Genomic DNA, 27,497 nt, shown 5'->3' on the forward strand with positions numbered 1-27,497 from the left:
CAGATGGTCTCTGTTGTGAGTCACACAATAGAGCTGATTCGTATTCATGTGTGCAACAGAAAAGTTGTTCATATCCCATTAGATGCAGAATCATTTCTTATTGTTTCTTTTTCAAGATCAAAGAACTCCCACTTGACAGAGATTGATTCGGTTATTATGGGCCAAGAACAGGGGTGGTCACAAATTGAGGGCCAAGGTATTGGGTTTCCATCGATTCTGGCGGTGCTGCCTACTCTTGGAGGTGGGGCGAGGTTCCAAGGGGATTGGGAGGAAGAAAAGGGGGTGAGCAGGATTGCAAGAGAGGATTTGAGGAACCATGACAGCTACTTCAAAATTGGTCTTGGTAAGGGATTTGAGGATTTCAGGTTCTGGTTCGTAGTGGAGAAAGAAGAAGGCTGGAGGTGTTTTTTCTTCTTCTTCTTCTTCCCTTGCACATGAACTCCCATTCGTCTCCCATCATACCGCATCTAGTTTCCACTGGCATCAATCGCATAGAAGAAACCATCTTCTCCAAACGCTGTAGAGATCGTTAACCTCTAATTTTAATTCAGGGTTTTGATCTTTCCTGAATCTGAATCCACCTTAACGTTTGAATATTTTTTTTCAAACCCTAACTTCCTGAATCTGACTGAATCCATGGAAATGGATTTTGGTGGTTCTGTGTTTTTTTTTGGCATGTTTATCTCATTTGGCTTGATTTGAATCAATGAGAGTGGTTAATTTATCATTGGAGAGGTCATTTTTCAAACCCTAACTTCCTTCGTCGGAGAAGGAAGCCAATGTTCATGTTCCTCCGATGTGTTGCAAGTGATAAAGCGAAGAGAGGAAGTGAAGAGGAAGGGTTTGGATGAAGGGTATTTTGGTCATATATAATACATGACAACAGCACAATGTCACTGCTAACCCCCTCCATTACGGGTTTGTAACGGTGGGGGTCATTTTGTTATTACTTATTAGTATGCAACAGGGGAGGGTAACAGTTATTTGAAAGTTTTTGGGAGGATAATAATAGATATGAAAGATTTGGGGGTGGTAATTGTAAAAAACCCTTCTTTTTTTTGGGGTAAATGTCGTTGTTTAGCAGTTGCTCCTTCAAACGGTAACCATGGCAGTTCTTGTGTCACTTTAGGGTTTCCAATCGTACAGTAATGGCGTCGGAAGAGATGGATTTGGTTCCACCGCAGAAGATGGAGAACGGATTGAATTCGCAGATGGTTTTCCAGGACGAGACCTTGCAGTTCTCTGGTCGGAAAACTAGAGAAATGAGCGGTTTTGCGGATGAGAAGATGTTTTCGGTAGAGCGAGAGCAGTTCTTCCGGTCACCGTCGGAGGCGGAATTTCGTCGTAGTATCTTTGATAGTTCGCCGGGACGACAGGAGCAACCAGAGAATCAGAACTGGAATAATGATGATGGAAGCACTGGGACACCCAGTGGTGCTGGATCGGAAGGTGAAGACGAAGAAGATGATGATGATGATGACGATGAGGTTGACGAAGGTGATGGTGAAGTGGAAGGCTTGGTTGCTACCGATGATGGCAATAATAAGAATAACAATAGCAGTAGTAGTGTACATATTAGTTCGGAGAAATTACGCAACAAGAAAGCAAATTTACAGAAACACCATTCTTCTTTCGGTATGACAATTCAATTTGCTTAATCATTTCTTCTTCTGTTCTTGCTTGGGAGGTTTTGTCTTGTGTAGTTTTTTATGGTTTAGTCGGGGTTTCATGTTGATAATAGGTTCAAGTAGGGGAGTATTGGTGAACAACAATTTCATTCATTCTACTAATAATATTAGAGGTAGCCCAAAGGAACAACAGCAAGAGCATCAGCAACAACGCCAGCAAGGACGAGTCAATCATTTTGAGAATACGGTTGCAATTGCAGAACCCGATATGTATTATATTCAGTTTCCTCAAGGGTCAGATAGGTCTTCCCTTGCGGAGAAGGAAATGGGTGGGGATAATGATTGTGGATTTAGTGGGAGAAAAGATGGTTCTTTGTCAAGTGAATCAGGGGAGTCTCTAAGGGCCATTCTCTCTGATCCCGTTACGTAAGTGTTTCTGAATGTTCACATTGTAAGGGAAGAATATTAGAATGCTACTTTATGTACATAGTACATACTGTAGGCTTGATGTTTTACTGATTACTTAGTTGCCCTGACATGAACTACTACTGAACACCTGGCATGGTCATTGAATTTAAGTGTGATGCAGAAAGTTTTCTTTTAGCCATGGTTTTATGATAACTAGATGTTGCGTCTCAAAACTATTTGGTAGACTGATGTGTAAATATTTGTTTTTTAATTTTGGCAGAATGATGCTTTATGTACATGCCATATGCATGGATGGTAGGTTAATTAATTTACTGGCCTGACATGAACTTCTACTGAATACCTGACATGATCATTCAATTAAAATCTGCTGAGAAAATATTGAGTTTTTCTTGCCATGGGTTTAGTGATTTATGGATGTTATGTTTCAAAGTTGTTTCTTAGACATTTGGTGGCTTACTATTGACCAATGGTGTCGTATAACTTTTACAGAAAAAAAAGGCAAGACTTGTTGATCCCAATCTAATCTTTTTGTGTGAATGAGACTCACATGTTAACCACTTCAAGACCTGCACGTAATAGTTTTGGCGAGTGGCGACAATGAAGGACCAAAAAGGACTGTTCTATAGATGCAATAGTTTGTAGCTGATGTATGTATTTTATCATGCTTAATTTTTCTAATTTAATCTGCACCACTTTTTTTTTTTCCTTCTGAGGTTTTTGATAACCTTATTGACTGTCTCATGTTTAGATTGAAAATGATGGCAATACTTAATCGCCGATTTATCTCCCACAACATGACAACCCAACTTTGTGGAGCACATAATAATCCATCTCTCTGAGCCTACTTAGTAGGGTACCCTGTTCAGGCAATACAGAGACAGTCAGACAATTATTTGTTGGATACCTTTTGTAGTAGATTTTTCTATGTACACAGGTTAATGTTGGACACATATGTTGACACTTCTTTTTGCCTTTTACCTTTAGTCTAGCTGAACATGATCCTACTTAGATGTTTCTTTTCTATCCTAAATTTCTTGTTGATTTTTACTTCAAATTTTCCTTATGCTTAAAATGCACCTAATTACATAGACATGTATGTTTTACCCTTAGTTTTTCTTCCTACCAATTTACCTTTTCAGCTACATAGCTTAATCTCATCTTACATACAAAGAGGCAAGAGGATAGAAAGTACTCTTCCATAATCTAATTGTCAAACAGTCTCTACGTGAGGTTGCCTTTCACCTTTGGGGAGGAACTTGAATTACCTATCTTGAAGATATTCCAGTACATGTCAAGCATAGCTGATCAATTAAAATTACAAATCCGTGTTCCTATTTCTGGAATTTCAGAGGTAGTTGTGTCCGCTAGCTGGATGTCTGGTGACAAAGAAACAATACATAACTTAAATAATTGTAGCTGAGAGATGTTGAGGTTAAGTGAGTCGTAAACATAGCAAAGATAATGGTGCAAATTGGTGAAAAGTTGAGGGAGAGTTGTTTGAAGTGTTTTGAACATGTACATCCAAATTTATTGAATGCACCATGGTTTAAAGTATCGACCGATATGATACGATATGATACGGACCGATACGTATCGGTATCTGTCGATACCAAAATGATACATACCGATACGTTTCTTTTTTTTAAAAAAAAAAAAAATGAACTGTCTCGAATTGTATCGAAATGTATCGACCGATACGAGCCGATACGATACGATACGACCGATACGTATCGATACGTCCAGTAAAGGGTTCTGTGGGGGGTTTAATACGTATCGGCCGATACGGCTCGATATGTGAAATCCACTGTAAATTTGAACTTTGGAACTTGTGTGATTTCAGGTTCTAGTTCAGTGTCTATGGTTGCCTCAATGGTGTGGGCTGCATCAGTAGAAGATGCAGATCAACTCCTCGACTCACCTGTGGAGGATTCCTAGTAGTCATCACAGCTAGCTATTCTTGAGTCTGAAAATCCTGCTGGCTCCCAGCACTAGAGTTACTTGTGTCAGATTTGCTGGCTCAAACGTATGCAGAATCTCTCCATTTCCTAAACTAATTTGTAAGTTATGATCTATTCTTATGTGTATATTACATAAATTATTGCTTAATTAATATATAGGGGCAGAATGGTAATTTACCCTTGTGGGACCCACATCCCACTGAGGGATTCAGCTTTCCATAGTCTACCTCAGCTGGATCACTAATTGTGTCTTATGACATAGCCTATATGATTTAGATATAGGCTGAATATGTAATTAATTCTATAAAAATCAGATTAGGAAAGTGTTTCTTTAAAACTAATTCTAATTAAACTAAGGCAAACATGCCTTAGTTAGACTCTATTATATAAACTATACTTAGTCTTATATTTCATTCCTACCAAAGCAAAAGCCAAAATCGTTTCAGCATTGAGAGCTTTAGAGAAAAAGAAGAGAAAAGGTAGAAAAGAGAAGGAAGAAGGGAAGGAGAAGAAGAAGACTTAGAGATCAAGCTTAGAGAATTATCTTGGAATAGAAAAGAGGGGCTGCCATCACCAATTATACCTTCAAATTCAGGTAGGCTTTAAGTCTAATTGTTGTAATGATTCTTATTCTCCCTTCCTCCCTCAATTTTTCCTTTAGGGTTTAGGTTAATAGAACCCTAGTATTGAATTCAATCAATTCTTGATTAATCCCCAAATTAATGAATGATTTTAAGTTTAATAAACATAATACCACTTACCCATCTTGGATTAACCCAAAAACCTGAAATTGGATCCATGCATGTAAGGATCCATGCATTTGGAGCAAAAGCCTCAATTCTGATTGAGCAACCGGATGGAGTTGCAAGCTCCAGGGCGGACGTCCGGCCCTCTGGCAATTTGCATCCGGCTGCCCTTTTTGATGTGTTTGTTGGTTTGACTCCTTAGGGTTTGACCTAGATTACTACCCTAACTGATATGTGATGTTTTGATGTCTAATTAGGGCTGTTTTACTCCGTTTTTTGTGAGGATTACTAGTACTTTTGGGTTTCTATTGGACTAAGAGTATCAACTATCTCAGGTAAGGGAAATTGAACTTAATTTTGGTGTGTTTATGAAATTAATTACTATTTTGTTAAGTATGCCATATCATGCATCATACCCAAGGTATTAAATTTCGCGATATATCGGTATCTCGGGCCTACCGAGATATCCGAAATATGGCGAAATTTCGCCGAAATATTGCATTTTTTCTGTAATATTTCGGGAGTCCATCTCGGTGGGTTTTTGGCCATATCTAGACCTGATACTTCATGGACACCCTTATTTAAGCTAAATAAATACATTTAAACCTTCACATTGTAAAAAAATGAACTCAAAGTGGTGTTTTGGGCTTGCACCCTTGATTGACAGTATACGGTTGCCGACCCTAATGTATATATATAGTTAAATACACATTGATTAGGCAGTTAAAGACAAAAGAAATTTAAACAAACTAATTAAAACTCATAAGACATAATTCATAAATCATATGGTCATAAACTCCATAATAGTCAATGACTCAATAGTCAATAGTCAATACTTTAATAGGCAATATACAAAGTCACAACTCACAACTCACAAGTTCACAAATCAGTGAAATCACAACTTACAACTTACAACTTACAACTTACAAGAGATAAGACTCACAAGACTCACAAGTCACAACTCACAAGTGCTAATAATAGTTGTTGTGCCTTCCTGGCTCAACCCCACTCATGGTCCGCTGGAGTCGACGTCTATTGCTCTATGTTTGAAAGACATATGTGGACCACGGTATAGTTTCGGAGAAGAAACAAGTGTAGCTGGCCAAAAATAGCTTCTGCCCAGCTCTCAATTGATATTTCGACTATTAGTTGGCGAAATATGGTATTTATAACCATGGTTTAATGAGTCATGTGAGGTCTTTTATAACATTTCGGCAATATTTCGGTATATCGCCGAAATGTCCCGAAATGTTACAAAATATCGTCGAAATTGTCTTTTTTGGTTTTGCCTTCACATCTCGTCTCGGCCCTACCGAAATTATCGAAATTTCGTGATATATCACGAAATTTTGTACCATGATCATACCTACAACTCTGTTTATATAGTTTATTAGTTTTTACTTCTTTGCATTAGATGTGCATGATTTAGGATGCATCTGCATATTGTATTGCACAAAATATTGTTCTTGGAACTGTATGATTTATGATGATGTTACTGTTCAGCTTATTATTACTCTTATTGAAACATCTGCCATCATATTAGTCTGCATATGGTTAGGATTGACATAGCTCAGTACTATGTCCCTTACCAACAGGGGAGAGGTGTTGGATAACCCGTGGTAGGTCTGAATGGATGATTCCGGAATGCCATTCACTGTCCCATTTCCGAAGAACATTACAGGAGTGGGAATAAACAGTAGGGTTAGTCACTGGGGGTCTGTTAGCGTTAGATGTTTGATGTCTGAGCTGCTGGGTCTCCACCATAGTGGAATGGTTTCGCTCGGGTGACCGACGTCTGGTTATGTGTTTCCGGGACCGAGGCTATCATTCTATTATAGTAATACTTGTACCTCATGAGACCTAGTATCCATGTTAGGAACATGTTTAATTTAGGTTATTCATCATGGACTATCTGCATATGCTTGTATGTTTTTCCTTGCTGGGCTCAGTGGAGCTCACCCCCATGGATATCCTTGTTTTTCAGATGATACTACCTCTGCTGTGGCTGTTTCTGTGGGAGTTTCTTCTACTTAGGACCTTCCTACAGCTCATGGAGTTGATACTCCGCTTCTTGTGGAGCACGATGTCTCGTGCTCGTGTGACGACTGCGCCTTCTCTTGATCTGCCTGACAGACCAGGCCATCTCTTCTCTTTTTGTTTCTAAACACTTTTGTATACTTAAGACTTATGTAGATATATCTTTTTGGTTTTAAGTTACTGTGTGGGATTGCTTTGTAACTCAACTTCACTTAAATATATATGACAACATTATCACTGGACTCCTTTATTGCTGTCTTTATCTCTAAAATTTAAATTGCTTTCGTTGCGTTTAAATTCTGTATATTGTGATTATTGTTGTAAATAGGGTACTGCACTTGCGATCCTGGTGGGTTGGCTCTGACATCCAGTCACACTTGGCCCTTATGAACCGGGCCGGGGTGTGACACGCTACATGTCGATACATTACTGATGCATACCGATACATACCGATACGTACCAATACATACCGATACCATCGATACATTCCATAAAAAAGCTATTTTCACTCACAAACTCGATACAACTTCTAATCTGGCGAAAAAATGAAGGAAAACTCTCAACCAAGAGTCTAAGATCTTGCATTTAATCTTGGTTTTTCACACTTTTAAACTAAAAAACGAATCAAGGAGTGCTACAACATCATCCTTTGCATCATATATCCAATACTCTTCATGGTTATAAATGATTACAACATGTAAGAAACCTCATGTTTTATAACAATTTTAATTTAATGCACTTGTTTGGTTATACATTATTCACCATTTTAGTGTTTATGCATGACACTTGTTATATATTGCTTATTTATATATTTTTTTTGTTCCAAAAGTGTATTTTCATGTGTATTTTGGCCATTTCTATGCGTATCTGTATTGTTCGATATGTATCTCCAAAACGATACGATACGATACGTCTCTTAAAATCACCCGACCGATACGATACCCGATACAGATACTTTAAACCTTGGAATGCACCATTAGGAAGGAGCAATATGGTGCAAATTAGAGGAATTAAAACAGCATTGGGTAGGCCTAAATCACTTGGGAGTAGTGAAAATAGATATGGATGCCTTTGGGTTAACTACTAATATAACCTTAGATAGAGTTGAGTTGCTAAACAGGATTTGTAGCCAACCCCATTTATTTGGGATAAGGCTTGAATGAGTTTTTTGTTTTTGTGTCCATGTCTACACCAGTCACTTGTGTCAGTGTCCATGCATTAGAGCAGTCAAATGAACCCATGAACCTTCCCTTGCTGGATATTACCTTTCCCTTGCTTTTTCCTTGTGACTAGACTTCTCTGGCCAATTGTTCAGTTTCTTAATTTATCTGTTATAATACTTCTGAAATGTAAGCTTCCTTTTTGTTATTTCCATCTCTGTGTTATGCAATTTTAAATTAAAGGAGTGCCTGCATGGGTAATCGTAGGTAAAGTAGCTATCCTATCAAGTACTAACCTTGGACAGATGCTAAGATATTCAACCGAAATCGAAATCCTCATCTTACTGGAGGGCGTGATTCACCTCCATAAGTGTGTAGAGAAGCCTCAAGTAGGAGTCTTGTGTCTTTCGGCTAGGAGCATTTCTAGAAGATTTTATAGGGATGGGCAACAATTGTTGCAATGCTTCAAGCATGACATCAAGACGATTCAAAGATCCAATGCCTGTGGTTAATGGGCCCAAACAAAAACCTTCCTACCTCAATAAGATAGGTTAGCCACTTAGACAAAGATTGGTGACCCTATTAACCCTAGCGGGTGAAGAAAAGTTCTTTTTGAATAAAAGAGATAGAACATTTCAGGTTTCAACTTAGGGATTAAAAAAACAAAAACTACTGTTATCTGAATTCTATCAAGACTGATTGCTTGACAAGTTCAGGATTTAGGTATTAAATGGAGAGGTTACATCACTTGGCCTCTGTAGTGAATATCTCATCCCATTGGATCTTAGTTGTCACGGCGTCTGGGCAACCCAAGGCTGTGGAGAGGGTCCAAAATTAAGGCGACTGGACGCCTTGACAACTATGCATTGGATACCTAGTTGGAGGGAGATGGCTTTTTTGATGTTGTTCCTTTTTGTTTTTTTTTTTTCGTTCCTCAATTATTGGGTTTGGGAAAGTTCCTGCTCCCTTTTTTTGTTCTTTAAAATAATTTTTTTGTTGCATTAAAAAAAAAAATGGTTTATTCATGGTATTTCAGCAACTAAAAGGCCAGTTTATTAAGAGGTAAATAGCTTTAGAAGGCGGAATTGAATGTTTTCCCTTTACAAAACAACAACAAACTCAGCCTTATCCCAACTTAATGGGGTCGGCTACATAGATCCAAACAAAACAATTAGGGAAACAGAGTTCTAACCAAAAAGGGAAATGGGGAAAGAGGAATGGGGAAAAAGATGGGAAATGAAAAAGAAAAAGACAAATGAAAGATGTGAAATAAATAGAAAAAGAAAGATGAAAGATAGTAAGAGGAAAGAGGAGCACTGTCCAGCACTTCAGGATATTCTCAGCTAATGGGATCTGCGAGAAGGATCCTTGCCCTCCAATAGGTTCTGTTCGAGGTCATACTTGATACAAGACCTAGACTATACATGTCCTTCCTCACCACTTCTCCTATGGTCATTTTATGTCTGCCCCTAGCTCTTTTAGCTCCTTCAATCGGAATCAAATTACTCCTCCTTATTGAGGCGTCCCTAGGCCTCCGTTGAATATGACCATACCACCTTAAACGACTCTCTCAGAGCTTGTCATTGATCAGGGCAGCTCCCAAGTCCGATCTTGTATGTTCATTCCGTATTTTATCCTTCCTTGTTTTTCCACACATCCATCTTAACATTCTCATCTATGCTGCACAAAGCTTATAATATGACACTTCTTAACTGCCCAACATTTTGCCCAATACATCATGACCGGTTGAACAACAGTCCTATAGAACTTTCCTTTAAAGGAATACTTCGGTCACACAGCACTCCGGACGCGCCTCTCCACTTTATCCATCCCACTTTAATTCTTTGTGAAACATCATCCTCTATATCACCTTCTTTATTTATGATTGACCCCCGGATATCTAAAATAGTCACTTTGCGGTATCTCTCTTTCCTCAATTCGCACCATGTTAGTATCCATTATAGTGTGACTAAAATTACACATCATATACTCCGTCTTCATTTTACTAATCTTAAAGCCTCTTCTTTCCAAGGTTGACATCCAAAGCTCTAACTTAGAATTAATCCCTTCTTTTGTCTTATCTACCAAAATGATATCATCGACGAAGAGCATACACCATGGTACCTCGTCTTGATTGCTCTTGGTTATATCGTCCATGATAAGTGAAAAAAGGTCAAGACTTAAGGTTGAGCCTTGATGTAAACCAATTGGGAATTCCTTGCTCTGACCTCCTACGGATCTCGTGTTGGTCACCAGACCCTCATACATATCTTTAATGACATCCACACATATACTTGACACCCCTCTCTTCACTAAAACATGATGGATTAGATCTCTAGGGATTTGGTCATTGGTTTTTCTACATCAATAAAGACTATATGTAGATCCTTTTTGTTATCTCTATATCTTTCCATGAGCCCCCTCAATAAGTAAATAACTTCTGTTGTGGATCTACCTGGCATAAAGCCAAATTGGTTCATCAATATATGAGTCTCTCTTCTCAAATTGGTTCTCCCACAATTTCATAGTGTGACTCATAAGCTTTATGCTTCTATAGTTATTACAAATTTGGATATCACCTTTATTTTTGTAGATCGGGACTGCAATGCTTCTCTTCCATTCATTTGGCATTTTTCTTGTGTACATAATCCTATTTAGCAGATTGGTTAACCAATAAACCCCACAACCTCCAAGGGTTTTCCAAACTTCAATTGGAACCTCATTTGGGCCTGGTGTCCTGCCTGCTTTCATCTTTCTTAAGGCTTCATTAACTTCTGCCATAGTAACCTTTTGTACATATCTATGACGTGCAATGTCTTGTTGGATAATGTAATCATCCGGGTCATTTCTACCCGACCTATCTCCATTTAGTAGGTCACAAATATACTTATCCCATCTCTTAACAATGTCCTCATCCCTTACCAAAATTCTTCCGTCATCACCCTTTATACACCTCCTTATCGAAATCTCTACTCTTCCTTTCTCTCATCTTAGCTATCTTATAAATAGCTTTTTCCCCCTCTTTAGTGTTTAGGCTGATATAGAGATCCTCATATTTCTTTGCCCTAGCCATTACCCTTTTCCAAACTTCAATTGAATGTTTTGCTTTTCCGTCATAAAAATCTTTAGACAATACTCAACTAGATTTTAGGTTGTCTGTTTTGCTAGAGTAGCAGCATTGTTGTGAAGTTTCTTGTCGTTAATGATCCCTCTTGTGTTGAGTGTTTAGGATTTTATGGGACCTATTGTAGGATTGTGCTGAGATAAGTAGAACTAATCAAAAGGTCTGAAGATTAGTAGAACTAAGACCAAATATATGGTTTGTAACTTTAGCAACATTGGGGCGGATAATGAGGTGCTGAATATTGGTGAGAGGAAGATCCCGCCAAGTGATTACTTTAGATTTTTGGGATCAATTGTAAATAAGGAGAGTTCATAGAAGATGACGTTGCTCAAAGGATTAAAATAGGGTGGACAAAGTGGAGAGGTGCGTTTGGAGTTTTATGCGATCAGCGTATTCCTTTAAAGCTTAATGGAAAATTTTATAAGACTGCCATTCGACCAGATATCATGTATGGTGCGGAATGCTGGGCTGTTAAGAAGTAAGTGTCATATAAATTAACTACGCGTAGCAGAGATGAGGATGTTGAGATGGATGTGTGGGAAAACTAGGAAGGATAAAGTAAGGAATAACCATATTAGAGTTGGGTTGGGAGTAGCTCCGATCCATGATAAGTTAGAGATAGTCATTTGAGGTGGCATGGCCATGTTCTGCGGAGGCCTTCGGATGCCCCAGTACGGGAGGAGTGATTTGATTCAGATTGAGGGAACCAAAAGAGCCAGGGGCAGGCCTAAGATAACCATGGGAGAAGTGGTGAGGAAAGCCATGCTTTGATTAAGCCTTGTACCATGTATGCCTTTGAATAGTGCTGATTGGAGAGCAAGGATCCATCTGGCCAACCCCATTTAGTTGGGCTATGATGTTGTTTTGTTGTTGCTGTAATGCACTCCAAAAACATGATGCATTGGTTGGAGTGTTGGGCAGTTAAGAAGCAGTATGCAGATATACTGAGTATGGTGGAGATGAGGATGTTGAAATAGATGTGTGGCAAGTTGGCTGTAGCCCCTATAAGAAGCGGCACATAGATAACAAGACTAGGAAGGATAAAGTAAGGAATGCACAAATTGGAGCTGAGTTGGGAGTAGCCCCTATACATGAGAACATAGTTTTTAAGGCGTCGCCTAGGCGTCCAGGTGGATTTCTGGGGGTCTAATGCCTAGGCGGTTGTCGCCTTAGTGATATTGACTGCCTTGGCCGTTATTTATGTCAAGATATTATTCATAAATAAGCAAATACCCCATATTTGAATCCAATAAAATAGTTAAAAAAATTAAATTTCAAAAGGATATAAAGCCAACCCCCCAGTTCAAGAACAAAAATTAGATTTTTGGCGGTTGGTGAGATTTTCAACTTTCTAATGCTGGAGTTTTTCTCAAATCTAAAAATTCCATAAATCTTAATATGGTAAAACATTGCTAAAAACCAAAAGAGCGGTAAAATATTCATTTGTTTTGATATCTAAAAAAATATTTTCATTCAGGCGATTTTGACTGCATTCGAGCACACCAAATAAGGTTTGACTGAAACATAACTCCTTCAATATAAATCAGTCTTAAACAATCTTGAATTGTTGGAAAATTGGTTTTGTGCTCTACCTAATACAAAAAGTTTCATGTAAAAATAAAATCATTTGACTAGTCAAACTTCTTAGAGAACAAGAACATTTCTCTAAATTGAAAGCAATTTAATTCCTTATAGATAAGATCATATTTTCTAAGAACAATATAAACCAAATGTGAGACTAGGTATACCAGGACAATGACCAATTCCAAGAACAGTATAAACCAAATGTATGTTTTGATTGTTTCAAACTTCCAATAGCTTGCTTCTTCAGTTCTGTTGTCTTCTAGTTCTATGTTGATTTTTGATGACTTGATGTGGCTTAATGTTGCTTTTTTATGACTTGATATGGCTTAATATTGATTTTTGATGATATAAGTTAATGTTGTAGCATCCTAAATAATGTTAGAAAAAAGGGCATATAAAAAATAACACTTGGGCGCTTTGGTCGCCTAAGCGCTTAGGCACCCCTCTCCCACCTTGACAACTATTCATGAGAAGCTTTGAGAGAGTCGTTTGAGGCGGCATAGTCATGTTCAACAGAGGCCTTGGGATGCATCAGTACGAAGGAGTGATTTGTTTCAGATTAAAGGATCTAAAAGAACTAGGGGCAGGCCTAAAATGACCCTAGGAGAAGTAGTGAGGAAAGTCATGCATAGTTTGAACCTTGTTTCAAGTATGACCTCGAATAGAGCTGTTTGGAGGGCATTGATCCATGTAGCCGATTCCATTTAGGTGCATATTGCTGAGTTTTTGTCGATGTTGTTGTGCTCTTTTCTTTTTGCTATTATTGTTAATATTTTTTCTTTGGTAGGATCCATGTAACCGAACCCATTTAGATGGGATAAGGCTGAGAAGATAAAAAAAGGTATAACAAGACCAGAAATGAGGCTAAGAAGATTGTGTGGATGACTAAGGCGGAGAAATATGAAGACCTCTATGTCAATCTAAACACAAAGGGTAGGGAAAAAGCTATCTACAATGTTAGAAGATGAGAGAATAATGTAGAGTTGAAAATAGGAGAATGGCTTGAGTAAGTTGTTTGTTCACTGAGCCCCTTCTTATATCATTCAATAATAAGGCAAAATTACAATACTGTCCTTGTACAGCTGACTATGCTAATAACAGGGACTAAACAAGGAAAAAGACCCAAAGTACCCTTAGTGGGTTACATAACTCAACACTCCCCCTCAAGTTGGGGCATAGATATCACACATGCCCAACTTGACTAGACTAGGATGAAATAACTGTCCACTTAACCCTTTGGTGAATACATCAACAAGTTGATCATTAGACTTCCCAAAAGGTATACAAATCTGCCCACTTTCTAATTTCTCCTTGATAAAGTGTCTGTCAATCTCCACATGCTTGGTACGATCACGTTGCAATGGATTGTGGGTAATGTTGATTGCTGCTTTGTTGTCATAGTACAACATTGTTGGACGATGAATAAAACCATAATGTCCTGGAGTAAACTCTGAAGCCACAATAACTCACATGTCTTGGGCCATGGCACGGAATTCAACTTCAGCACCGGACCTTGCCACCATGTTTTGCTTCTTACTTCGCCATGTGACAAGGTTATCTCCTACAAAAGTACAATAGCCTGAAGTGGATTTCCTGTCAGGGTTACCACCCCAATCAACATGTGTGTAAGCCTCAATGCGAAGATGATCATGCGGAGACAGGAGAATCCCTTTTCTGGAGCTGACTTCAAGAATGGAGAATACGAAGAACAGTAGTCATATGGGTGGAGCAGGGATCATGCTTGAACTGACTGACCAAGCTTATTGCAAATGTAATGTCCGGTCTAGTATGGGAGAGATAAATTAGTTTTCCCACCAACCGTTGATATCATCCCTTATCAACTGGATCACCATCCTTCTCTTGCAGACGAGTGGTAGCTTCCCGAGGAGTGTAACATGGATGACATCCTAACAAACCAGTCTTTGAGAGTAGGTCTAGAACATACTTCCTTTGGGAGAGAAAAATGCTTTTGGGAGAACAGACAACTTCAATCCCAAGGAAGTACCTGAGCTGGCCCTAGGTCATTAATTTCAAATTTTCGTCCCAAGAAGGTCTTCAGGTTGGAAACTTCCTCTGAATCATTACCAGTCACAACTATGTCATCGACATAGACTATAAAAAGAGTGACTCTATCCCCATTTCGATTGATGAACAAGGTGTGATCAGCATTACTCTGTTTGTGTCCTACAGAGATCATTGCTTTGTGGAACTTGCCAAACCAAGCTCTAGGAGATTGTTTCAGCCCATATAATGCCCTCTTCAGCCTGCAAACTTTCCCATGAGTCTTGTTCCAAGAAAAACTTGGAGGAACCTCCATATAAACCTCCTCCTCCAGCTCTCCATGAAGGAATGCATTTTTTCCCATCCAATTGCTACAAATCCCATCTTAGATTGACAGCACATGACATCAAAACCCTAATAGTGTTCAACTTTGCAACTGGGGCAAACGTCTCCTGATAGTCAATCCCATAGGTCTGAGTAAAGCCCTTGGCCACAAGCCTGGCCTTATATCTGTCCATTATTCCATCCGGCTTTTACTTGACAACAGACACCTATTTGCAACCTACTGGTTTCTTGTCCGAAGGAAGAACCAGTAGCTCCCACGTCTCATTTTTGGATAAGGCTGTCATCTCTTCCATTATGGTTGCTTTCCACTTTGGAGCTGTAATTGCCTCCTGCCATTTTTTAGGAATAGAAACAGAGGAAAGAGAGGACACAAATGCACGATAGGAAGGAGACAAAGCATCATAGGAAACAAAATTGGAGATGGGATGTTGGGTGCAAGACCTAATGCCTTTGCGGACAACAATAGGTAAATCAAGAGAGAGATCCTTTCCAGGTAATGTACCAGAGTCTGGATCTGGATCAAGTTCTGACGGTTGGAGAAGTGGTACAACAGTGGTAGTCTCAACTTGCTCTTTGTGCACTCGGGTATGGACTTTATCAATAGGAATCTGACTCACAGGTCTACGCTCCCCCTGAATAGGAATGAGGGCTGACATTGGAGGTTTTGGAGGTGAAGGCTCCCCTTGAATAGGAACCGGTAGAAGAGCAGATACATCTTCAAACACTGGATCATGCTCCCTCTGAAGAGGTGGCTGAGAATAATATGCTAGGGACTCATGGAAGACAATGTCCATGGTAACAAATGTACGCCGAGGGGGTGGGTGATAACACATGTATCCTTTCTGGGTGGCGGAGTAGCCTAAAAAGATACACCGAACACTCCGAGGATCAAGCTTGCCTTGAAGATGATGGTTGCAAGCATAGCAAACACAACCAAATATATTTGGGGGGACCACAAAAGAAGAACCCTGGAGAAGGTCAACAGGGGCACGACCATCAAGGATAGGGGTAGGCATACGGTTGATGAGGTAGGCAGCAGTAAGGATATCATCACTCCAATATGGAGAAGGAACCTGCCGTGCAAACATAATTGCCCGAGCCACTTCCAGAAGGTGCCGATTTTTTCTTTCAGCCACTCCATTTTGGGCTGGGGTGTCTACACAGCTGGTTTGATGAAGGATGCTATTTTCAGTCAATTTTGGAACTAGCCTTCTATGTACTCCCTCCATTATCACTCCGCAGAATTTTTAAGGTGGCATTGAATTGAGTCTGAACCATACGATGAAATAGCTGAAAACATCAAAAAACCTCACTCTTGTGCTGCATCATATACACCCAAGTGGTCCTAGTAAAGCAGTCAATAAAGGAAACAAACCATCTATGGCCAGAAATAGAAACACAACGGGCAAGGCCCCACACATCAGTATGAATTAAAGCAAAGGGAGAAGAACTTCTTTTATTTAATGGAGAGTAAGTGGAACGAGTCTGTTTAGCCAAAACACAGACTTCACATAAAAACTCATCCTTTTTACAATCTTTGGTCAATTGATGAAACAAAACAGCTAAAGTTCGAAGAGGAGGGTGACCAAGCTGACAATGCCATAGATGGAGATCCGAAGAAGCGGCTGAATGTAACTGATGAGGCTGAGATGAAGTTGTTGGTGAACAAATCTGACCCGTGTCAATTATGTAGAGACCACCATGTACCTTACCACCCCCAAACGTGTGCCCCTTCACCAGATCCTGGATAACATAATGACAGGGAAAGAAGGTTACTTTGCAGTTCAAATCTTTTGTTAGACTACTAATGGAAAGAAGATTGGTAGAAAATGAAGGAACATGCAAAACAGAATTTAATGTAAGGGTAGGAGAGCAACGAATGGAGCCCTTTCCGTTAATAGGGGAAAGAGAACCATTAGCTACTCGAACACTATCTTTGCCAAAGCAGAGAAAATACTGGGGAAACACATGGGAAGAACCAGTCATGTGGTCAGTGGCACCGGAGTCTATAATCCAAGGAACTGAGACAGCCGATGCACAATGACTATTGACTGGAGTACCTGAGGCAAAGTGAGAACCAGAAGAGGCAGCAGGTACAGATGCTGTGGTAGGTGCAACGGAAGAGGCCTGTAGCATGCGACGGAAAGCCAGGAGTTCATCCTGAGTAAACCCAAGGTCAATAGATGGGGCAGCAGCAGCAGTAGCAGAAGACTCCGTAAGATTTGCCTCGAGATTGGATTTCACATGACCCCTATTGGCCTCAAAATCAGCAGGCTTCCCATGTAACCTCCAGCATTGAGCCTTGGTGTGATAAAGCTTGTTGCAGTGTTCGCACTTGACAAGTTCCTTGGAGGCAGCATTACCACCATCAGTAATGGTAATGGGAGTGGGGCTGGAAGTAGTCTGTAAGGCAGACCTAGCAATAGTAGGAGCATGTAACATTGCAGCCCGACAAGTCTCCTCTGTATGAACCATGGCAAATGACTGCTCTAGTGTAGGAAAGGGAGACTGGTTCAGCACTTGCATTCTAATAGGGTCATACGCCACATTCAGACCTGCCAAGAAGTCATACACACGGATACTGTCAATGTGTTTACAATAGGCAGCAATATCAGTAGGTGTAGAGGGCTGGTAGGTGGAGAAATGATCCAATTGCTGCCACAAGCTTTTGAGGGCAGCATAGTATGCAGAGACAGACAACTCCTTCTGAGTGATGTCATGGGCCTTCTTGCGAATCTCGTACACCTAAGCAGCATTCCCAACACATCTATAAGTCTCCTTGGTGGCACTCTAGATCTGATGGGCTGTCTTCAGAAGCAAGAAATTGTCGGACAGATCTGGTTGCATAGATTGGAGCAAATAAGACATCACCATAGCATCATGTGACATCCACTTCTCTTGCAGAGAACCAGGTTCGGCTGGCATGGGGTTAGTCGCAAGAAAATGGCCAGTAAGGCCACGACCATCAATGGTCAAGTAGGTAGTCCGAGACTGTGAAATCCACAATAAATTTAAACTTTTTGGAACTTGTGTGATTGCAGGTTCCAGCTCTGAGTCTATGGTGGCATCGATGCTATGGGCTGCATCTGTCGAGGCTGTAGGTCATTCCCTCGACACCCCTATGGAGGATTCCAGGGAATCTTCCTCTCAGCTTGCTCTTCTGGAGTCAGAGGACCCCTGTGGAACCCCGCACCGGAGTTACTTGTGTCGGATTTGCTGCCTGGAGGCTATGCAAAACCTCTCCCTTAATTAAACTCGATGTGAGTATAATTTAAATGTATTTTTATAGTGTTATGTACGACCAATTAGAGTTATAGGGGTAATTTGGTCAATTTACCTCTGTGGGACCGCGTCCCCAGTGGGGAATCCTATTCCTAACATTTACCCGTATTTGGATTATCCCTGATGTCATATGAAATCATTATATAATTAGAACAAGATTATAGGTACGAAATTCTAATTAAGATCTATTTTAAAAATCTATTTTAGAATCTGATTTTTAACTTAACCAAACAAATAGCCCTTAAATAGTCCACTATATATATAAAACTTATTCCTAAAAATCACTATTCACAACTCTAAAGACTTAGAGAGAAAACGATTCAGCTTGGGAACCTTAGAGAAGAAGAAAAGAGAAGGTAAAGAAGGAAGAAAGGACCTTTATACTTGGGGCTTTGGTTTGGTAATTGAAATTGAAGCTTGGGAATCTCTATAGGAGACTTTATTGCACAAGACTTGGGCTGTCTTCATCTTTGCTCACTGCTGTACTAAGGTAAGCCATGAATCCATGCTCTTTCCACCTTCTCTTCCTCTAATCTTTAAGCCTAATTATGCCTAAATGGATTTCTGCCATTAAAGCTTTTAATCCAAGCTTAAACAATGGAAGTTCCACCTAATTTCTTACTGTTTTAGTGTTGTTTGGGTTCAGCCATACCTGAATCTTCATGGCTGTCCCTTTATTGAACACAATTGCTGATTCTAATGGCCAATTCATAAACCCTAAATATGAAATTGGGTTTGATTGATAAAATCCCAAAATTTGAGTTGATTTTTAAAAAAATTAATTAATAAGGTTAGTTGGACCAACCTTAATATTGACTTGGATCATGAAATTTAGGGCATGCATGTCAAGATCTGACCATTAGGAGCATAACCCCCAATTCGGCCTCAGGGCCGGATACAGTTGCAGGCCTAGGGCTGGACGTCCGGCCTTGTATCCCCCTGAATCCGGCTGCTCCTTTTTGTGCCCCTGCTGCCCTAGTATCTTGGGGTTTGCCCTTAGCTTCTATTTGAACCTAATGGATGTTATTTGCATGTGATTTAGGGCTGTAATTCCTGTATTTTCTCTATCTTGATTGGATCTTTTGGAAAGTATTTGGCTAGGACTAGTCTACTGTACAGGTAAGGGAATTTGACTTTAATTTTGGTGTGTTTATGACCTTAATTTGCTGTTGTTCTGATTGCCATGTCGTGCATCATCAAAACTACTCAGATGCATTTTGTTTCTTAACTTGTATTTATTGCACTAGAATCTGCATATGAATTAGGCTGGATTGGCATCTTGCATTGCATTGATATTTATTGTTATTGTGAATTTATTGATGGTGAAGTATTGTACTTTTATAATTCAGCTAACCATACATTGCCATCATGAATAGATTGCACTGGGCTAGGTTGTATATCATCACCCAGTACTACGTCCCTTACCAACAGGGGAAGAGGTGTTGGACAACCCGTGGTACAGCCGAAGGGTATGCCGGGGTACCATTAACATGGGACAACCCGTGGTACAGCCGAAGGGTATGCCGGGGTACCATTCACTATCCCATGTTAGCGTGTGTACTCCGCTGTGGGAATAAACAATAGGGTTGGTCTTTAGGGGTCAGCTGTTTGGGCTGCCTGGTGTCATGCTTGAACTGGCGGGTCCTCACCGTGGTAGAATGGTTTCGTTCGGGTGACCGACGTCTGGTTATGTGTGTCCGGGACCGAGGTTAGCATCTATCACAGTAGTACTTATACCTCATGAGACTTAGTATCCATGTTAGGAGCATGCTAGATTAGAACATGCATTATGAATTATTGTGTTTGTTTGCATGCATTCCCTTGCTGGGCTCAGTGGAGAGCTCACCCCCTTGGATATCCTTATTTTTCTTACAGATGAAGCGACTCTCGTTGCTGCTAGTGTTTCTGTGGGGATTCCTCCTACTCAGGACTCTCCTGCTGCTCATGGAGTTGATACTCCTCTCCTGGTTGAGCATGATGCTTCATGTTCCTGCGATGATTGCGCGTTCTCCTGATCCTCCAGAATGATCAGGCTCTTTCTTCCTCTTTTGTTATAACACTTTTGTAGTAATTATTGTATATAGTCTTTTTGGGCCTTTGAGTTACTCCTTTTGTGAATCACCAATGTAACTCTCTTATACATAAATGTTCATATAAATATAACTGTTATCACTAGTTCTTCTTTATTACTGTCTTATTGCCTTATTTAATTACTTCTGCTGCATTTAAATTCTGATTATTATGAATGAAATTGCGAATAGGGTACTGCACTTGCAATCCTGGTGGGTTGGTTGGATGTCTCAGACATCCAGTCACATTTGGCCCTTATAAACTGGGCCGGGGTGTAACAGAGACCACTTGAGGTAATTTGTCCCATCGAGCTTGATAGGAGCAGCAAGGGGAAGGAACTCTGTCTGGGACTGTCCATCAAGCCCAGAAGTTGCAGAAGAGGAGTCTGAACTTGTCATGATGATGCAAAGAAATGCTCCAACAAAAGGCAGCAACGCAAGAAGTTAATTGCTGAAAATGGCAACAGCAATAACCCCAAGAAATCTCTAATGAAATAGACTGAAAACTTGATCAAGTACTCTTCAATGATGATGGAAGCATAGTTGTCAAGGCGTCCAGGCGCCTTGGCCGACTTAGGCGCCTTGGATGCCTTGATCGCCTAATTGGTGTTGCTTTGATTTTGGACCCTCTCCGGCGCCTTGGGTCGCCTAAACACCGTTGTTAGGTCGCCTAAACACCGTGACAACTATGGATGGAAGAAGTCCTCAAAATTTCACACCAATCTGAGAAGGAGAACTATAAGAGGCAATTCATCAAACACCTGTTGGGCACCCTTGTATGCGGAAATTGATAGCTGATATGTGAAATGCTGAAATCGATTTTTTCCAAGGGTATTGAATGGTTAGACGGGATTAATAGAGGCTGTCTAAGATGTGCATATGTAGAGCTTCAAGAAGGAAGGGCTCGATCTCCAATATTTGGTAAGACTCGATCTCCAAGAGATGAAGACTCCAAAATCGCAAGAAAAAGGGACAGCAACTATCAATCCAAGAGTATCTTCTAAGACATAACCTGAATGAAGTAAGTAGAGGACAACACAAGATCAAATGATCACCTCATAAGTGCTGCCCTAGGTGCAGATTTGGAACCAAGAAGAAGAGTGGAAGAAGAAGCAGAAGAAGAAGAGAAGGAAAGGAGATCGAAGGTGAAGAGAGGTGTGGTTAGAGAGAGAGAGAGAGAGAAACGATGGTGGTGATGGTTGTTCTAATGGTGGATCAGTTTTGCTCTGATACCATGTTAGAAGATGAGAGAATAATGTAGAGTTGAAAATAGGAGAATGGCTTGAGTGAATTGTTTGTTCACTCAGTCCCTTCATATATATCATTCAATAATAAGGCAAAATTACAATACTGTCCCTGTACAACTGACTATGCTAATAACAGGGAATAAACAAGGAAAAAGACCAAAAGTATCCTTATCGGGTTACATAACTCAACATATAAGATAGTTAATTAGAGAGAAAAGGAAGAGTAAAGATTTCGACCATGTGAGATGTATCAAAGGTGAGGATGGAAGAGTGTTGGTAAGAAATGAGGACACTATGAGGAGATGAGATGAGTATATTTGTGTACTACTAAATGGAGATAGTTCGAATCAAAATGACCTGGATGATTGGACTATTCGTCAAGATACCACACGACATAGATATGTAAGAAAGGTTGGTGTGGTAGAAGTTAAAAAAGCTTTAAGAAAGATGAAAGTAGGCAAGACACCAAGCCTGGATGAGATCCCAATAGAAGTGTGGAAGGTCCTAAGAGTTTGTGGGATATATTGGTTAACCAAGTTGTTCAACAAGATTATGAACACAAGGAAAATGCCAGATGGATGAAGGGGAAGCATTGTAGTTCTGATCTACAAAAATAAAGGTAATATTTAGAGTTGCAATAACTGTAGAAGCATAACACTAATGAGTCTACTATGAAACTTTGGGAGAAGGTTATTGAAGCCTGTTTGAGAAAAGAGACTCATATCTCAAAGAATCAATTTAGTTTTATGTCAGGTAGATCCACGACAAAAGCTATCTACCTATTGAGGAGCAAGGTTCTAAAACTTGGTTTTGACCCTGGTATTGACCAGACGGAAACCGAGATATGGTCGAAACTGGTCGAAACCAGGGATTTTTTCCTAGCCAACTCGAGGTAGTGGTTTCGAGGTCCAGAAATGGTGTTTTTTTATCTGATTTTTTGTATACAGCCTATTTTTGACATTCTAAACACAATGCATAAACAATTTTCACAAAAAAAAAACACTCAAAATGGTACTGGTGGTTTTTGACCCAAGTTTATTAGTGTATGCACAATACTAAGAATTATAGTTGTTAAAGGAGGCACTTATTTATGTCAAATATCATTTAAGTTTACTTAAGATATTATTCATAAATATTCAAATACCCCCTATTTGAATCCAATAAAAATAGTTAAAAAATAAAATTCCAAAAGGATAAAAGTCAACCCTACAGTTCAAGAACAAAAACTGAATTTTCAGTGGTAGGTGCAATTTTCAACTTTTAAATTCTGGGGGTAAAGTATTCATTTGTTTTGATGTCTAAAAAAATATTTTCATTCAGAGCGATTTTGACAGCATTCGCGCACACCAAATAAGGTTTGACCGAACATAACTCCAAGAACATTCAAGACGAGGTCCTGTGGTGTATGCTTTCCGCCGATGATATCGTTTTGGTGGATGAGACAAAAGCAAGGATTAATGTTAAGTTAGAGATGTGGAGATCAACTTTTGAAACAAGAGGCTTTAAGATTAGCAGTTCAAAGACAGAGTATATGAGGTGTAATATTAGTCACACTACGATGGATAATGACATGGTGAAATTTGAGGAGAGAGAGATACCGCAAAGTGACTATTTTAGGTATCTGGGGCCAACCATAAATAAAGAAGGTGACATAGATGATGATGTTTCATAGAGAATTAGAGTGGGATGGATGAAGTGAAGAAGAGTGACCAGAGTTCTGTGCGATCGACATATTCCTTTATCCTTTAAAGCTTTAAGGAATGTTCTATAGGATTGTTGTCTGACCAGCTATGATGTATGGGGCGGAATGTTGGGCAATTAAGAAGTGTTGTCACACCCCGGCCCGGTTTATAAGGGCCAAGTGTGACTGGATGTCTCTGACATCCAACCAACCCACTAGGATCGCAAGTGCTATACTCTATTCGCAATCACATTCACAATTATAGAATTTAAATGCAGCGGAAGCAATTAAATATATAAAAAAGGCAGTAATAAAGAAGACTAAAGATGAACTGTGATATATATATATAAAAGAACTGAGTTACAGTGTTTGTTCCATAAGCAGTAAAGTAAACAAAAGACTTATCGACAATAACTATACAAAAGTGTATAACAAAAAGGGGGAAGAAGCCTGATCTAGCAGTCACTCAGGAGAAAGCGTAGTCATCGCACGAGTACGAAGCATCGTGCTCCACCGCCAGAGGAGTGTCAACTCAATAAACTGAAGGAGAGTCCTGTGCAGAAGAGACTCCTACAGAAGCAACAACAAGATCATCTGAAAAATAAGGTATACCACAAGGGTGAGCTCCACTGTGCCCAATAAGGAAACGCAGGCAAACATAACACAACAATCCATGAGGAATGTCCTAAACAAGTGTGCTCCTAACATGGATACTAAGTCGTATGAGGTATAAGTATTACTGTAATAGAATATTAGCCTCGGTCCCAGAAACACATAACCAGACGTCGGTCACCCGAGCAAAAGCATTCTGCTATGGTGGAGACCCGGCAGCTCAGGCATCATACATCTGGAGCTAACGGACCCCCAGTGACTAACCCTACTGTTTGTTCCCATAACGGAATACACACGCTAACATGGAACAGTGAATAGCATTCCGGAATTTACCCTTCGGACCTACCACGGGTTATCCAACACCTCTTCCCCTGTTGGTAAGGGACGTAGTACTGGGTAATGAAGCATCCTAACCCAATGCAATCTATCATGATGGCACATGTATGTATAGATCAGTTGTAAAGTAAACAGTGCATCATTATCATCAATTGTACAGTATCAGATAAATATCAATGCAATACAGTATGCCAATGCAACCTAATTCACATGCAGTCTAGCGCAAAGAATACAAAGCTAATAAACTACATGATCTAAGTAGTAGTTATGATGCATGACATGGCATACTGAACAAGAAGTAATTAAAACAATAAACACACAAAAATTAAGTCAAATTCCCTTACCTGATGTGATTGGCTAGCCTAGGTAATAAAACTCCAGCAACCTACACAAAAACAGTCAAGAACAGGCAAAAACAGTCCTAAAACAATAGAAAATACCAATTATTAGGGTCAGGAAACAAGCCAAGGTTAACCGAGGTTCTAGGGGGCATTTTGGTCCAAAAACGTTGAACCGGATTCAGGGACCAGACCGTATGGTCGACCGGTTCAATACCTGCAACTGCATCCGATTGATAAGTCAGAGTTGGGGGTTTTGCTTGTAACCCCCAGATCTTGACATGCAGGCATCCAATTTCATGTTCCTACCTTAATCTAAGGTGGGTCCGTATGAATTGATGGTTTAATTTCAGAACCACATTAAATTTGGGGTTTTTTGGTTAATTAATTACAATTACCCATTTAGGGTTCATGAATTAAACAATTCAGCCAAGAATTGGGTTCCTAAGATGGGGATTTTAGGTCTCAGCCACACCTGAACCATTAATTGGTTCAAAACAGGGTTTAAATAAGCAGAATTTGGTTAATAAAGCTTGGTTCTTTAAGCTTTAATTGCAGAATTGAGTTTAGGACTGAAATTGAAGAAGATCAAGATGGGAATGAAAGGAATTAGGGCCTACCTGAGTACAGCAGCAGTAACAGTGTGATAGCAGCCTAGTATTATGCAGCCAGGTTACCAATTTGGACTCCAAGGCTTCAATTTCAGATGTAGAATCAAAACCTTTTATATACCCCTTTCTTTCCCTTCTTCTTCTCTTTTCTCCTTCTTTCTCTAAGCTTCCTTAAGGCTCTCAAGGCTGGATCGATTTTTTATTCCTTAGTCTTTAGAATTAATGAATAGTAAAGGTAGATTTGTATATATAGTGGTTTAAGTTAAGGGGTTGTTTGCCTAATTAAAGCTAAAGTCTGTTTTTCCTAAATTACTTCTAAAAGTGATTCTAACTAGAATTTCGTACCTAATTAGGTTCTTCGCATATAAAATGATGTCATATGACATCAGGGGTAATCCAAGTATGGGTAACTACTGGAAATAGGATTCCCCACTGGGGATGTGGGACCTACAGAGGTAATTTACTAAACTGCCCCTATAAACTCTAATTGGTCAATACAATACTTTATAAAATACATGCAAATCGTACTTACAATAGGTTTAATTGATGGAGAGGTTCTTCATGCTGTCCAGCGAGCAGATCCGACACAGGTAGCTTTGGTGCGGGGTTCCATCAGGGTCCTCTGACTCCAGAAGGGCCAGTTGGGAAGACTCCCTGGAATCCTCCATAGGTGTGTCGAGGGATTGATCTACGTCCTTAACAGTTGCAGCCCATAGCATCGAAGCAACCGTGGACACAGAACTAGAACCTGAGATCACACAAGTCCTAAAGTTTAAATTTACTATGGTTTTCACACTCCCCCCTCCTTATTAGAATTTCGTCCTCGAAATTGAGGTACCTGGGAGATCGAAGAGATAAGGGTATCTCTCTTTCATCAAGTCTTCTCTTTCCCAAGATGCTTCAGCTGCAGAGTGGTTACTCCACCTGACTTTAACAAAAGAGATGGTTCGATTCCTCAGGTTGTGTTCCTTTGTATCAACAATCTCCTCAGGCACCTCTTCATAGGTTAGATCAGCAATAAGTTTAGCTAGTTGTTGAGCCAATAGATGTGTCGAATCAGGGATGTATTGTCTCAACATAGAGACATGGAATACATCGTGTACACTGGCAAATGATGGGGGTAGTGCAAGCTGATAAGCCACTACACCAACTCTAGCTATAACCTCAAATGGACCGATGTATCTTGGATTCAACTTCCCTCTCTTTCCAAATCTTACAACACCTTTGATTGGGGACACCTTCAGGAATGCTTTAAGTACTAAAAGTATACTATATTGTTTTCTAACTATCAATCCTCTTTGTGTCTTTTGTAATAAAAAGCTTGAAACTGAATGGCCTTTGTCCCTCTCCTATGATTTTACCAAAAGAATTTTGGCTACTGGACCCTTAGGCTTAAGGGTTGAATGTCTCCTCTCAACATCTCTTCATGACTTGGTTAAATCCTTCATTTCAGAACTCTTCCTTGTTGCAATCTGAAAAGCATGTTGTTTGTTTGGCTCTTGCTGTCACTTTTTATTTTGTTTGAATGGGTTGTAATGCTGCTATTTTCTATAAGGCTAAGCCTAATCCGATGTCAATTGTTCAACTGGTTAACAAATGGGCGTATGACCTTAAACTTTTTAACCCAGTTGAACCCATAAATTTGTCTTGCAATAAAGATTCATCCTTAACTCTCGATGACTATTGAAAGTTATTAGATGGGGTTTCTACTATTAAATTTGTGACGAGTTTCGAGACTCTTATTGGTGCAGTTGGATGGGCATCTTTTTTTTTTTTTTTTTTTTGTTAACTCTCAATATGTGGTGGTCTACATAAATCATGGTCTTGTAGGGAGTCCTCTTTTTTTTTTTTGTAAGAGTCTTATACATAGTTGTCACGGCGTCACGGCGATCCAAGTAGGTGGAGGGGTGTCACGTCGATATATCGACATGTCGCCCGCCATGGCGAGCATGTCGACCATGTTTTATTTTTTATTTTCTCTATTTTTAATATCATTTAGTATGCTATAGTATATATCCTATAACATAAAAAATCAGCATGAAAGTGTACTACTAATATACTATGGTTTAATTCATGAAAGTGTAATATCCATTAGTGTACATGAAAGTATGAAAACATAGATTAGCCTATCAAATAAGCGTGTATGTGTGCTGTGTGCAAGGTAAGAAGAAGAAAAATATAAAAAACACCATCTGTGATCGTGCAAGCTCAGAACTCGCAAGGCAAGAAGAAGGGGGAAAAAACTAAGAGAACTACGGCTGTAATAAATTCCTCCACCCCCCCCCCCCATTCTGTCTCTCGACTCTCTC

At 39.7% G+C, this 27,497-nt stretch overlaps 1 protein-coding gene across 1 annotated transcript; it reads left to right on the forward strand.

Moving 5' to 3' along the window:
• The first annotated feature begins 1,075 nt into the window (after positions 1–1,075).
• Positions 1,076–2,502, forward strand: LOC122653978 (ATPase family AAA domain-containing protein 2-like). The gene is made up of 3 exons (XM_043847947.1): positions 1,076–1,635; positions 1,742–2,054; positions 2,317–2,502. Exons 1-3 carry the CDS (start codon positions 1,149–1,151, stop codon positions 2,375–2,377), a joined length of 861 nt encoding a protein of 286 aa, XP_043703882.1. The 5' UTR covers positions 1,076–1,148; the 3' UTR covers positions 2,378–2,502.
• Positions 2,503–27,497: the final 24,995 nt, after the last annotated feature.

Source organism: Telopea speciosissima, chromosome 3, assembly GCF_018873765.1.
Source record: "Telopea speciosissima isolate NSW1024214 ecotype Mountain lineage chromosome 3, Tspe_v1, whole genome shotgun sequence".
Classification (NCBI taxonomy): domain Eukaryota; kingdom Viridiplantae; phylum Streptophyta; class Magnoliopsida; order Proteales; family Proteaceae; genus Telopea; species Telopea speciosissima.

Excerpts from the sequence above, each read along its gene's own strand:
- LOC122653978 (XM_043847947.1), top strand. The coding sequence starts at position 1,149 with ATGGCGTCGGAAGAGATGGATTTGGTTCCACCGCAGAAGATGGAGAAC. Across the intron at positions 1,636-1,741 it reads GAAACACCATTCTTCTTTCG|GTTCAAGTAGGGGAGTATTG; the intron begins GTATGACAATTC and ends TGTTGATAATAG. Across the intron at positions 2,055-2,316 it reads ATTCTCTCTGATCCCGTTAC|AATGATGCTTTATGTACATG; the intron begins GTAAGTGTTTCT and ends TAATTTTGGCAG.